Source organism: Eurypyga helias, unplaced genomic scaffold (assembly GCF_000690775.1).
Source record: "Eurypyga helias isolate BGI_N326 unplaced genomic scaffold, ASM69077v1 scaffold44357, whole genome shotgun sequence".
Classification (NCBI taxonomy): Eukaryota; Metazoa; Chordata; class Aves; order Eurypygiformes; family Eurypygidae; genus Eurypyga; species Eurypyga helias.
Genome location: NW_010263189.1, coordinates 339 through 14,476, shown reverse-complemented (window position 1 = coordinate 14,476; position 14,138 = coordinate 339). Strand labels below are relative to the sequence as shown.

Sequence of the window (14,138 nt, the reverse complement as noted above, 5' to 3'; positions counted from 1 at the left end):
TCCTGGCTGAACCCAGCACAGTGTACTGCAAAGCACACTTGGAGAGGGTGTCTCGGGGTGTTCACAGTGTACCTGTGAACACAGGCAGCAAATGAATGAAGAAGGGGACATGTTGTCCTCTGCCTGTCCTTTCTGGGTAAGTGGCAAATTTGTTGGGTCAATACTACAGATTGGTAGTGCACAAGTGAGAGGTCCCTTGCCTTTAATGCATAACCTGAAAAACATGCACTGAGATCATAGACACAAAGACAGTAGGGCTACATTGGCACTAGCAGACTTCTGAGGGAAGATTTTTCTATGACCTGAGTTACTTGGCTGGTGTCTGTCCTTATCTCATAACCAGTTTACTAGTAACAACACGACCAATGCTTTTTAAAGTGGCAAGTGATTTTGGGTAACTCCAGGTTTTGACTAATTAGGTAGAGACACCTTACATGCGTGTTCATCTTTCTGAAAATCAGAGTATTTCCAGAAATACCTATATGATCAGGACAAAGTATTCTTCAGCTTTGAAAATCTTGCGCTCACTTGCCATTAAGGCACTGATACCAACTGAAGTCAATAATATTGAAATGGAGCAAACTTGATGAGGATTTGTGTGTTCAATATGATCTCTTTTTTGTTTCCGTTGCTGTTACTTCAATGGTTTGTGTTGGTTTGAAAGCTTTTAGAGTGGATTCGCCGGACAATTCCTTGGCTGGAAAACAGGACCCCAGAAAAAACAATGCAGGCTATGCAGAAGAAATTGGAGGATTTCCGGGACTACCGCCGCAAACACAAGCCTCCCAAAGTCCAAGAGAAATGTCAACTGGAGATCAATTTCAACACTCTGCAGACAAAACTGAGAATCAGCAACCGGCCAGCTTTCATGCCATCAGAGGGGAAAATGGTTTCAGTAAGTAAAGGAGGCATCAGTGTTCTCTTCTCCTTTTTATCGGTGTTCGCACAAAAAATTTCAGCGTGAAGGATTGAAATGCCATTTTAAGTCATCCTCAGAAACCTAAGTTCGTTGCACTTTATCAGTACCAAGCTACTCCTTTTACATAATCCCTTTCATTCTAGAATATTGTTTTTTCTTAAGCACACTCCTGCCTCTTTGAAGGCTTTCCCCACAAGCAAATTGTCTTGAGACTGAGACGATACAGAGCTTCCTTTGGGAGTGTTATCAACAATTCTCTATCAGTGAGGCCAAATATTGTTTGTTTTAGCAAAACTCACAGTGGTTTCACTGCCATTTTGGTCATCAGACTTACGGAAACAGATACTGCTCAGTGTATATGTTTCTGGGGTTTTTTCTACTTTTTTTTAAATTAAATTGTGTTTTTTCTTATGTCAGTGAAGATAAGAACAGTCAGTACCAAGAATTCTTACCTGCTGATAAGTATTGTGAGTTGACTGTGGGTCTGAACATTTCCTGTGGAATATAGTGAACCTGTTTCTGTACTCTGTTCTGTCATTATCAAATCATCAAATCTGATAAACAGACAATTGCACTGTCTGAGAAGGGCCATTGTCCACTCCCCATATGCGGAAAATAAGGGCCCTGTCACTTCAGTTTCCGAATCGTGCCTTGGAGTTTCTGAGGGAGCTCACAAAATGCTGTGCACCACAAAAAGCGAAACAGTTTGTATTCCAGATAAAATACACACCAAATCCTCTTGACATTAATGATTTTGCTATTGTCAACTTCTGAGAGCAAAGCACGTTTATTTTGATAAGAGATAAGTATGTCAGAAAAGAACATGCACACTGTAAAGTGGGAGGTAAAAGCAATGTACTGTGAAGACACTGAATGTATAGCTATGCTTGAAAGCCATTTGTATAGGGTTTTTTTAATGAACCCACCTGAATAGGGCATGCTGTTAGGAGCAGATATCTGAACTGCAAGAATTCCTGAGCTGCCTGACAACATTTTCCTATGATTCTGTGATTTTACAAAAAGTGAACATAAAAACTTCTCTTTTTGCAGCAGAATTGTGAATTTTGGATAAAGAGATGATAGTTTCATCCTCTCTCCCATGTATTCTCTTCGCAGGATATTGCCGGCGCTTGGCAGAGACTTGAACAAGCTGAGAAAGGCTATGAAGAGTGGCTGCTGAATGAAATACGAAGACTGGAAAGACTTGAACACTTGGCTGAGAAATTCAGGCAGAAGGCTTCCACTCATGAACAGTGGGCATATGGTGAGCAGAGATGCCTTTTAACATTTTAAGTGTTTTAATGTTCAAGGTTGAAGTGTCAGCGCTACATATTTGCCAGCCAGAAACTCACTCGTAAGTAGTATGGACAGTTTTAGAAGCCTAAAATAATAACAGATAAAATTGCAGGTTTTGTTGACTGTAGTCATGATCCTAACTTGTCAGCGTGTTGCTAATGAAATGTCACCGTAAAAGTCATACTCTTGAGGAAAACTTAATGGCAATATTCAGCATTCGAATAGAGGCCATTGCTGCTAATGCATTCCTATGTATTTGTACAGCAGCTCTCCAACCAGCAATGCAGCGACACCCACCACTGCTTACGTGTGAAACTGGTAACAGAGTTATTCTGAGTTGATTATCATTTGGTCATCATGATGCTTGTCCACATAAACTACATGATAACCAACTCATTTTTGCTTTGCTCCATACCCTGAATTACACCCCATTTATAGTTTTGGTTTTTAATGGTAACCTAACCTTACGTGTAGTTGTAACAGCTGTAGGACCCTATACTGGCATATGCTTTTGCTGGGAACAATTAAACATAAATCTATCTGCTCTGTCATCCTACTGTTTGCCCTGACAACAGTCTTCCCGCTTCTGCCATGATTCTGGCTTTGACCAGCTGGAATCTTGTCACACTGTGAAAGTAAACCCCAGTCCATCCTGTAACTTGGTTGCTGGAGGCATACAGTGCTGTAAATGGCTGTCAAGCAGATACTAGAAGGGCAACTACAGTGTCTGTCAGCCCTGAGAGCCTATTTTCTGACCATAAACTGCTCATGGTGACACGTTAGGGCTGTGATACAGGGAAAACTTCACATTAGCTGGTATATAGCAAGTGAGCAATAGTCCCCTCTGGCTCTAGGATTTACAGAGCTGTGCAATGCCATGTGGCGAGCTGCAGCTGTAGGGGCTGTCTCTACAGATTCAGTTGTGCAACACGTGAGCTACTGTGGAGTAGTGTTCAGCCTCTGATTTTGTCTTTGCTTCTCTGGCCTTTTGTAAATAGGTTGGCATTTCCTACCTAAAATTCAGTGTTTGATACAAGAGGCAACCACCCATCTCAAACATTTTTTTTTCAAGTGCTGAAATGAATCATGGATTTAAGGCAGAACATGTAAAAGAATTACGGATCATTAGTAAGACTGAAGCTGAGTGTAGCAGTGTGGTTCCTGGTTTTGTAAGTCTACTCTACAAGGGATTTATCACAATAGTTTAGAGCCCCAGATTTTGCCAATACACCATTTTGATGCCAGTTTCTCAAGCAATGCAATATTCTGTATTGTAGACCACTATAAACAGCCTATGCAAAAGCCAAGGAAATAGAGAGATCTTTAAAAGAAATACATATTTCTAATTAACACGTTCGGCTGACAATTTGCTACTGATTTCAGTGGGGGTGGGACTTCATCTCATACATGTGATTTTCACCATGCCTCAGTTTAAAAAGGTGACAAAATTTTCAATTTTTCTAACCAATAAATTAGTAAAAAATGACTAATAATTAAATTTCCTCTTTCAGGCAAAGAGCAGATCTTACTTCAGAAGGATTATGAATCTGCTTCTCTGACAGAAGTCCGCGCCATGTTAAGGAAACATGAAGCTTTTGAGAGCGATTTGGCTGCACACCAGGACAGGGTGGAACAGATCGCTGCCATTGCCCAGGAGCTGAAGTATGTTCCATTTAAAGGCTTGCAGCTGCTGACATTTAACTTTGCGATAAACTCTTTCCAATGAATTTGATAGTGTCATAGGTACCAACGTAAGAATTCCAGAGATAGCTTCATAAGTATATTATCTGAGCTGGTCACTGAGACCTTTCCCTCATCTTCCCCTTACTCCCAACCAAATATAGACGTTCAACTGACCAAAATAATCTGAAAACATTTTAAAATTGACTTAACGCTAATTTTTTAGCATTAGCTCGACTGAGGAGTCCATTGTGTATTGATGGGAATCCTGGAGGTGTTAATTTCTCAGTTCATACAGTCTGCTGAGCAGTTCTGGCTATGAGTTGTTTAACTTCGAAAATAATTTCACTCACGCAAATTACAGATAAAGTTTCTTCACTTTACAATTGAGTATTTTTCCACAGGTGTATTGTTCCTTTTAAAAGGCTTCACATCCCTAAATCATCTCTATAGCAGTGGGTAACGCACTGATTTTTCTGATGATTTAACTGACTCTAGTATATTTATTTTCACAATCTGTATGTATTATATTTGGAAGTGCCATTGTCTCCATTTTACAGAAAGGGCGGTGGAGCATATGGACACTAAATAACTTGCTCAGGGTCACACAAGCAATCAAGCACACAAGCCCTGCTATAGAAGAGCAGGAGTTTTCACCCACAGTTCCATCAACTTAGCTTGCTCACTCAGCATACCACGCCCACAGAAAACACAGCCAAAGCTGGGAACAATTCTGCAACACATTTCGTCTACATCTGTGCTGTTGACATCAGCTACATAGGTCAGGGATGTGACAAGTGAAGGTCCCCCACTAACAGGCACCCTTATGGCAGCAAAGTCCTGCGTGTTGTTGCAGTTACTCTGGCTAAACTCTGTCTTTATCCACAGAGCTTGCTTTTGTTTGTGGGAAGGCTGCTAATTCAGCTGTGTTCTGCCAGCAAAGCTCTGCCCACACTGATCGGACCGTACTGTTACATGCTGATGATGGTCACTGCTCTGGGAAAGTCATCTTGATGTGCACACCAAGCTAAGCGCATTTGATTTCATGACCTTAAGTTGCTAATTGCATTGGTTTTGTACTGTGAATCAGTGGTGCCACTCCTGATCTTAGCAATTTGGCACATACTTAAATTCACTGCTCACCTGCAGTATAAATCTGAAAAGCCAGCGAGAACAAATGTGCGGTAGCGGTCGAAACAGGAGCCAAGATCAAAATTCTCAGATTCCTGCCCTTGGCTTCAGCTCTCCTTCCTGAATAGGCAAAAGAATTACTACTCAAAAATCAAGTGTTTAAAAACATGCTCTCTTTTCACTTGGTGAAGGACCATAACTCATAAACAGCTCCACATCCATCAGCAGTTTAAAAATCAGAGAGTTGTCTGAAAATGTAGTTCATACCTGATAGCAGCAGCACTTACAGTAATTGTGTAATTCAGATGTATTTAGAATAAAAATCCTATTTTCAAGATCATTTAACGGAGGAAAAGTAAAGCACAGTGGGAAGAGTAAGTACTGGTTTTCAGTTAGAGTGAAAGAAGTCTGAAAAACACAGAATGAAGGTTTCACTGAGTATATGAGCTTATGGACCACCTTCTGGCACACCTTGATCTCTGTTGTGGAGTTATTTGCTGCTCCTTATACTAAATAAAGTTTCTGAAACACCTCATCATTGTTAATTCAGCCTCAGCTTTACAAGCAATGAGAAACTTCAGGAATGTAGTATACATAGCACAGCATCTGCTTACCAGTGCTTTGAACCCTGTGTCCTTTACCTCTGGTGAGGCCAATGAACACTGTATCCTGTCTATTTTAGGGTTGTCTCTTCTCAGTTGTTTCAGTAATTTGCTGTGTGAGGTTAAATGAGTTATTTGTGGCCGGGGCCACAAAGGTGCTGAAAACCTACCGCTTTTAGAGATGCTCGGCTCTGACTTCTCTACTCCATACAATGGGGCTATCGGAGCCCACTTTTTCACTGCGACTCCGTAGCTCAGCTAGCTTCATTCCCTTAGAGAACAGTGAACGAAAGGCCATAAAGGTCAGGTTTTATTATTAGCTGCAAGCAAATGGTCAGCTTCTATTTAAACATTGATTTTAATTATTTATACATAATTCCTCACACAATGAAATTTTGAAGGAAAATGCTAATTTCTCCATTTGTATTTTTAAAGAAGGATTGACTGATGTCTGGATGCCAGGAGATGTGCACTGGCACCTGACACGAAGCCTGCTGAAGTCAATGTGTGTATTTTTTTTGGTCACTGGATCAGGACCTTAAAGAAATCATCATCATCTGTGTCTAAATTCCCAGTCACCACACCTGCACATTTTGTTCTAGTCTTTTGGCTGCCTAATGTTGCTGTTTCAAAGGAGAACAATTGCTGTGTGACAGTGAACTCTACCCGTTACGGTTTTGTGCCTGTTCTGGTATTTTCTGCTGCAGCAGCTCAGCCCACTCTGTTCTTCAGCGCAAACCTGCTGTAAGTTGGTGGATTGGTGCTGTTTAGGTAAAGGATTTGACTGTGTGTGCAAGCAGGTGATTCCAGCCAGGGTGCTGCTATAAAATTACTGTGTTTCAGCCTGTACAGGCTTAGATATTCCCGTGCAATGAGGCATGACAAAGCTTGGATAGGGCTATGTACAAAGCTGGAAAAAGTAAGGCATTTCTAAAATGGGATTTGCCATCTATGATCTAGCAAATGCGAGACAGAACTTGAGTGAGCTGTACTAAGAAATGATCTTGTGTGCTCATTTTGGTGTTTTCAATCATCAAGATAAAATTTTTGGAATGTCATTTCTTGCATATCCATCACTTCTAGTATAGTAACATTTTCAGCCAAGAAAACCACTATCTGTAACCCTGTTTTGGAGAGTCTTTTTGCTTCTGTAAACCTGGGCTCAAATTGTGCTTACGTGCATGATTAACATGAGCCTGGTTCTGAAGCAGTGCTAAAGCGTGTGGCTCAGCAGGTTATTCTGGTGACATTATCCCTGTTCCTAAAGTGAGCTCATACGTAAGTGCTTCTCTGGATCAGGAAAAAAAAAAGACTAAATTTTTAGTTCTTTACAGATAAGATTGAGTTACTTGAAAGATCAATAGGAATAGCTTAATGGTTTTTAAATTCCCAAGGCTGTAGATTTCAAATAACCAAACGAATAGAAATGACTGTTCAGAGCGGAAGAGAAGCAGATCTGTAACGCGTGTGCAGCAGTACTTTGTGTATGCACGATAGGCAAAACTTCTTTTTACAAAATGGGAAATCTAATCTCATCACAGCTTCGGTGTTGAGAGATACAAATTTAATAGGACAAGAAGTGTAAACATGTGTTTTATTTCCAAGTAAATAATCTCCTTTGAGTTGTTATTTCTTCCTCTGTTCCTGCTTTGAGCAGAAAAATGTTCTTTGACACATACAATACACTTACTTGGAGTAAACTACAGCAGACCCAGAAAAGCAGTGGAGCTACACCGTTTAATGCCCCTTGGCGATCTAACTTATGATTTTTGACCCACAGATGCCCTTTTTAAAAGTTGTTTTGATGATATTATTCTCCTACCTATTTGTCCACAGCGCATATCCCCAGAAGAAATAGGATAGCAGAGATCTTACAGGGAATGACTGAACCTCCCTGGCAGAGCTGGTGGAGGAATGTTGCACATTACCCTCCAGGATTTTGACCAGGGCTGGTACAATCAGTCCCTCGCTTTCATGGAAGGACACCTGCCCTTATCCTAATCGACAAAAGGAGATAAGTGATCCACTGAAGCAAAAATAAAATTTTCAGTACTTTCAGGGATGTGAACTGGAGCATCTGGAAAAATACCCTGTCCATATTCTGGTATATTAGATTTGATATGCAAAGAGAGACCAGAATACAAATCTCCACATCCCATCCACTTAGTGAGCTCACGACTCACACAGGAACATCATCTAATAATCTCAGTATAATGAAAAAAACCCCAACTTCCAGCCAAAAACTCATAGCAGCAAAATGTATCACAGCCTGTTTTATCCAAAACTCCATGCTTCTGACTAAACATAATTTAACAGGTGGATGGCTTTTGTGGCATCCCTTGAAGGCTAACAGAATGCTTGCTCCAAAGGAGGAACTAGGTTTTTGAGTTAAGGAGCCTGTATATAGGGTGACTTGCTGGCTTTTTTCTCCTTACATGTAGCAGTTCTACTTTAACAATTTCGGGTTGGTTTTGTTACTGTTTAAAGTTGTTCTGGCAATTTGTTTCCACTTGTTGTACCATTCTTCACTTTCAAGAGTTGATTGATTGCAGCAAATCTGAAGCTTCTTTTAAACAGAATGGTCCACATATTTCTCAACTTCATCCTGAAAGAGATTGCTCTGACTGAGCTTAGAGAAGGAAGCACGAACCCCTGGCCTGCAGCGCAGCTTCGCAGTGGAAAGCTACCTCTGCTCTCACTTTTTCCTCTGTGATTCCGAGATAGTGGTGGAGTGATCTGTACCTTCCTCTTGCCAACTGCCTAGAGAAGAATGCTCAAAAGAAGGGAACAAATTCTATCTGCATTTAATGTCTTGTTCAAGCCTTAAAGTAAATCTTAGCTTCATATCGCCACGCTGTCACATGAGCACGGTCTCTGCAAGGTTTAGTACTGGGCAGGGTATCCTCAAGGAACATCCAAGAGCTAAATTAAATGGATGATCATGCACGAACAAAAGAGAGCTCCAAAGTGCCAAATACACTTCTTTTTTTTTTCATTATGGTCATGGTGGCTGCTGCAGAACCAAGGTGATTATATGCCACGAAATCAAGAATTCAGTTTGAGCTAGACTTGGTGCAGAATCTCAGGGAAGAGCCTTAAAAAGTTATTCCAGTCTCAGGCAGAATAGGAAGTTGCTTTCTGTCGGGATAATACAAGCCTATTAAACAGGGGAGAAAGCAGTGCTAACTGGTACGTCGTTGGTGGGTGCACTGATTCATGCCTGTGACATTCCTGGGTCTGGAGATCCCGTTCTCTGAACCAGCCAGTTCTGGGATGTAGCTCTGTGAGGAGTTCCTGGAGAGGAAGCTGAAAATTGTTCTCTGTGGCCCAGATCTGGGCAGCCCCTATTAGTATTGCCAGGCCTGTGAGAGAGATCGTGCTTTGAATGCAAGCTGAGGACTGTTTCTCGGTTAAATCATTTCTGAGCATATGAGGCTGGAAAGGATCATTGGATTGTTTAAAACAAAACATGTATTTTAGGCCAATTAATTTAAAACTGTACCAGTCTTCAGAAACTTGATAAAGCCCCAGACTGAAGCATTTTGGTCTTCAGGAGATCGAGTTGCATGTACCACAGGAATAGCTGAGACAAAGATGGTTAGACACCTTAATTGTCTTTAATACCTGGATGTCGCAGACGGATACTGGCTTTTTCTCACAACACAGGAAGTTGATCCTGTTCTTGTGCTTCTTGGAGTGCGGAATGTCTAGATCACATGTCTGTACTGTAGCACTTGCTTACCTGGAGGAGAAATATTTTGAAATAGAGGGGAAGAATTACTGAGGGCCAGTGGAAGCGTGTGGACAATGCAACTGCTCCTGCCCTTCAGAAAGTCACACAGATTTTTGTCTTCACTCTTTCTTAGTGAACTGGACTACCATGATGCTGCAAGTGTCAATGATAGATGCCAAAAGATATGTGACCAATGGGACAGCCTGGGAACACTTACTCAGAAAAGGAGAGAGGCACTGGAGGTAACCCACATCACAATGATCGGCAGCTCAGCTGAGGCAGGGAGTGGGGAATGAACCATTTGTTTCAGATCTGGAAACAGTGCCATTGAGCATCCGCTTTGGAATCCAAACAGCGATAAACCCTTTCCTCAGATCTCCGTTTCATTTTGGTGCGGTTTCATTTGCAAACAGATTGAATTGCTCGGAGCAGACTTGACAGCACTTGGCTGCCAAGGACAGTTCTAAAGCAGCCACAAATGGCACGTGGTGTATTGCACCACTCTTTGGGAATTTGATGTCCAGCAAGGATAACAGAATCCATACCTTTTCATAGCTGTCTGGGCTTAATCAGGCAGGGTACAGAATACTGGCCAGCACTAGGTTATTTTTTGGTAGTGAGTGCCAAGATACTTTCCAAAACCTTGTTCCTTAAGAAAGAAGGAAGACACGTACATGTATGCCAAGGTGGAAAATATGGTCTAACTCTTCCTTTTTATGCTTACAAGAAATTAGTGAAGCAAGATTAGCAGATTTCAACTGATTTGCAGATCACAATAACAAAAATACTTAAAATATCAGTAGTGAAAAAGTGATTTCACCTGTTATCCTTCAAAGGCATATGCCCTTTTTAACATGTTGGATACGAGAGCACCTGTACTGTAATTAGTCCTGTTGCTTTGAGTGAGAATCCTTAAATCAGATGGTGAAATCAGTCAACAATACAGTCAATTGCTTTTGAAAAGAGGAGGCATGACTTTCCATGGGGCTGTGTGTGTGTGTGGAGTTAGGTCTCACCCTAGTAACTAAGGAATGTACCTTTCCAATCTGTACAGAGGACGGAGAAATTGCTCGAAACAATTGATCAGCTTCACCTGGAGTTTGCCAAAAGAGCTGCTCCTTTCAACAACTGGATGGAAGGTGCTATGGAAGACCTACAGGACATGTTTATTGTTCATAGCATAGAGGAAATTCAGGTAAATGCCTGTCGGGTTTTTAACCTACAGTCATGGAGAAAACAAGAAAGGAAGCTGTAGCTTCTTGCAGAGCAGAACACATGTAAGAAAAAAAAAACATACCTGTCTTGAGATTTTCTTTGTGATTGGCAGTGTTTGCTGTATTGTAAATGGGGTTCTTCATGGGCATGGAAGCATATTCCAGAGGTCGTGGAAGAAGAGATTGTCCTGACCAGTCAGTGAGAGCTGTTCCATGAATGTATCTGCATTATTTCCTGTATCTACAGATATGTAGACAGGGTATTTGAGAGGCTGAGAGAGGAGCTGTGCTTACTGACAGCAGATCTTCCACATGTTGGAAGAAACATCAGTTTTCATGCTTTCCCTTTCTGTTTCTGATTTTAGAGCTTAATCTCTGCACATGATCAATTTAAAGCTACTTTGCCAGAGGCAGATGGTGAAAGACAGGCCATACTGTCAATCCAGAACGAAGTTGAAAAAGTTATTCAGAGCTACAGCATGAGAATAAGCGCAAGCAATCCTTACAGCACTGTTACTGTGGAAGAGATTCGTAGCAAGTGGGAAAAGGTAATGTTTGCTAAATACATAAAGGACATGGTAATGCAGTATTCTAGTTTAGGAATGCTGAGAATATTCAGAGAACTTTACAATAAATATGTAAATTATTCTAGAACAGATGCCAGAATGAAGTTTCTATGCTGTCTTAGGCTCTCCTTTATGCTTGTTAGGCTTGCTTCACAATATCCCTTGCTCCCATCATTCAGTATTGCCTGTGTCCTTTTTGGCAGGCAAGAGAAACGTGCCGGGGCTTGTGCAGAGCCCAGTGCCTGACCTGAGGATGGGCCAGGAGGTGCTGGGAAAAGAACAGAAAATGACTGTATTCTTTCTCTCAGTAAAAACAGTAGTTCCTGCGTTCTACCCACCTGCTGTTTTTCACAGATGTAAAAAAATTAGCGTCTTTGAGACCATTATGTTCTGTCCAATTAGAATTAAATTGGCAATTACCTTAAATTACTGGGGAGGGATTAAAGAGAGGCTCCTAGAGCAATCACACTAACTTCATTCCATTAGGAACCAAGACAGGTAATATGCTGAAGGTAAATGATTGTGTAGAAGGTCCAAATTTCCCAAATACATAAGTTTACATGGACAAGAAGGCATCCTCAATGGGTTATAAAAACCAAGCAATAAGGACTAAATTCAGAATCTCCCAGGGCAATCCAGAAGGGTGAGCCAAAAAGTGTTTGCAATGTATTAGAGACCTCCAGATATACATGATGGATGGAATGTGTCTTGTGTTATCCTCTTGTAATGGCTGTGCTCCAATAAAACATTTTGCACTAACTATTCTTAGAACAATTACTTAGAGATTGAAAAACCACTTGTGTTTCAAAGGCAAACCAAAGTAACTGCTGCAATAGCAGTACAAGTTAAATAATTGTCTGGAACTTGAATCCAGTGAGAGGTGAGAATTTCTTCTCTCTCCACGTCTCTCCCGCTGGTCAGGCTGCCCAAGACCACCTTAGCAATTGCTTACGTTAGCACAGAGTTGGTAAATAAAATAGCGATCATGTTTCTGGCTTGTCCCTCTGGTATCAACCTTCAGACCAAGAAGAAAAAGTAGTGGTTGCAGACATATTTGTTGCACTTGTGTTTAAACTGTTCAGTTGTGCCTACTCACACTCAGTCCTTTCCCACTGGAACAGGTGAAGCAGCTGGTGCCTCAGAGGGATCAATCCTTGCAGGAAGAACTAGCCCGCCAGCACGCCAACGAGCGCCTGCGTCGCCAGTTTGCTGCTCAGGCCAATGTCATCGGGCCGTGGATCCAGACCAAGATGGAGGTGAGTGTCAGACCCTCATGCAGAAGCTGAGGAGGAAAGTGGTTTGTAATTTTTATCTCTGCTTTACGTATACGTACAGGATAGACACCAGCTGTTTGATCCTGAAGTATTTAGCACCTGTTAAGATAATTTTTAAAACTCTGGAAGCTCATATAAGCGGCACCTTAGATGGTGAGCAGGAGATGTAGCTTCGAAAAATCAGTCACTCAAAAATTATTATTTAGCTCCTCTTTTCTGTAAAGGAAGGATTCCAGGATCAGTGGGGTGTCAGTAGTAATTCCAGAAATAAATGTGCCACGTTTCTTGTGAAATGTGTTTTCTACAGTAAAATTTCTCCTCTCCACAGAATGAAGGTTTCATTTTATTGCTTCTTAGTATGAGATATTACAGATTTATGTGAACCTTGGTCAAATCAGTCAATCTGAAGCTTAAATTTTGTGGGGTGGGGTGGGGGGTATCTTTGTTTCTTTTGACAGGAAATTGCCCGTAGCTCTATTGAAATGACAGGGCCTTTGGAGGACCAGATGAACCAGCTGAAGCAATATGAGCACAATATCATTAATTATAAACACAACATTGACAAACTGGAGGGAGATCATCAGCTTATACAGGAAGCCCTGGTGTTTGACAACAAGCACACCAACTACACTATGGAGGTAGCCATTTACTCCCTTTTCTACCTGTTAGTTTATTCTGCCCTCTTCTGCCATGTAACTACCTTCTCTGATCTGAAGAGACTGCAACAGAGGATGGACTTGGGCAGACTTCTGATAATCTCATAAAACTTGTTTCATTTTCACTTATTTTTACTTTCAGTAAAGAAGTACCCATTTAAAAACCAGTTCCATATTTTTCTGAAGGCCATTTTTATTTTTAATGATCCTTGGTCATAATATAGAGTTAGTGGTATGGAAAAGGTATCACATAAATACTTAGAGCTGACTTTTTGCTTACTGTACTTACACTTTAAGAACATACTTGATTCTTCAATAAGTCACTATTTTCTTTCTCGTAGCACATCCGTGTTGGATGGGAGCTCCTACTTACCACCATTGCTCGAACTATCAATGAGGTTGAGACTCAGATCCTCACAAGAGATGCCAAGGGTATCACCCAGGAGCAAATGAATGACTTCAGAGCATCATTCAATCATTTTGACAGGGTACAGTACTCCCGCTTTTTCTCAACTAGCAATATTTATTGTTCCCAAAAGCAAATTTCTTTTCATTCTAAATGTAAGGCTTTTAAAAAACTGCAAAATGCAGTAGCGATGGGCAAAATAGAGCAGTTAACGATGGGCAAAATAGAGCAGTTAACAAAGAATTTCCAGCCTTATGATATCATAGCATTGTACATATATGTTAAAGATTGATTCTTCTCTTTAAACATAATGCAGAATTATAGCTCTGCTAATATGGTTGAGTGTTCAAATAACAGGCAGAACTGGATGAATCTGTGTCCTTTGGAAAATGACATGCCCCTTTATTTTAAGGCAGTGCAGCATGTTGTGTGTACTTGCCAGTATCTTATATCTCCTCACATTTAGCTGTAGTCTGGATTACAGGCTGGTGGGTTTATTTTTTCTTGGAATCACAACTTGTCCCCCTAGAAATAGATTTGCAGGGAATATAGTTGGGCCACTAATAGCTGTCAAGGAAAATCCTTTATTTTTCTGGCTGCATATGGGAAATAAGAGGCTATTTGTTTCAGTTATCTAATCATGGATGAATAAAAAAGTAGT

At 40.9% G+C, this 14,138-nt stretch overlaps 1 protein-coding gene across 1 annotated transcript; it reads left to right on the top strand.

Annotated features, from left to right (window-relative positions):
* Positions 1-109: 109 nt before the first annotated feature.
* LOC104503629 (alpha-actinin-2) lies at positions 110-13,559 on the top strand (the record flags this gene model as incomplete). Its single annotated transcript, XM_010155956.1, has 10 exons — positions 110-136; positions 665-895; positions 2,036-2,183; positions 3,727-3,877; positions 9,495-9,603; positions 10,416-10,556; positions 10,941-11,123; positions 12,263-12,397; positions 12,874-13,053; positions 13,413-13,559. Coding segments are annotated over exons 1-10 (1,452 nt in total), but the record flags the coding sequence as incomplete, so codon positions are not given.
* Between the last annotated feature and the right edge of the window lie 579 nt (positions 13,560-14,138).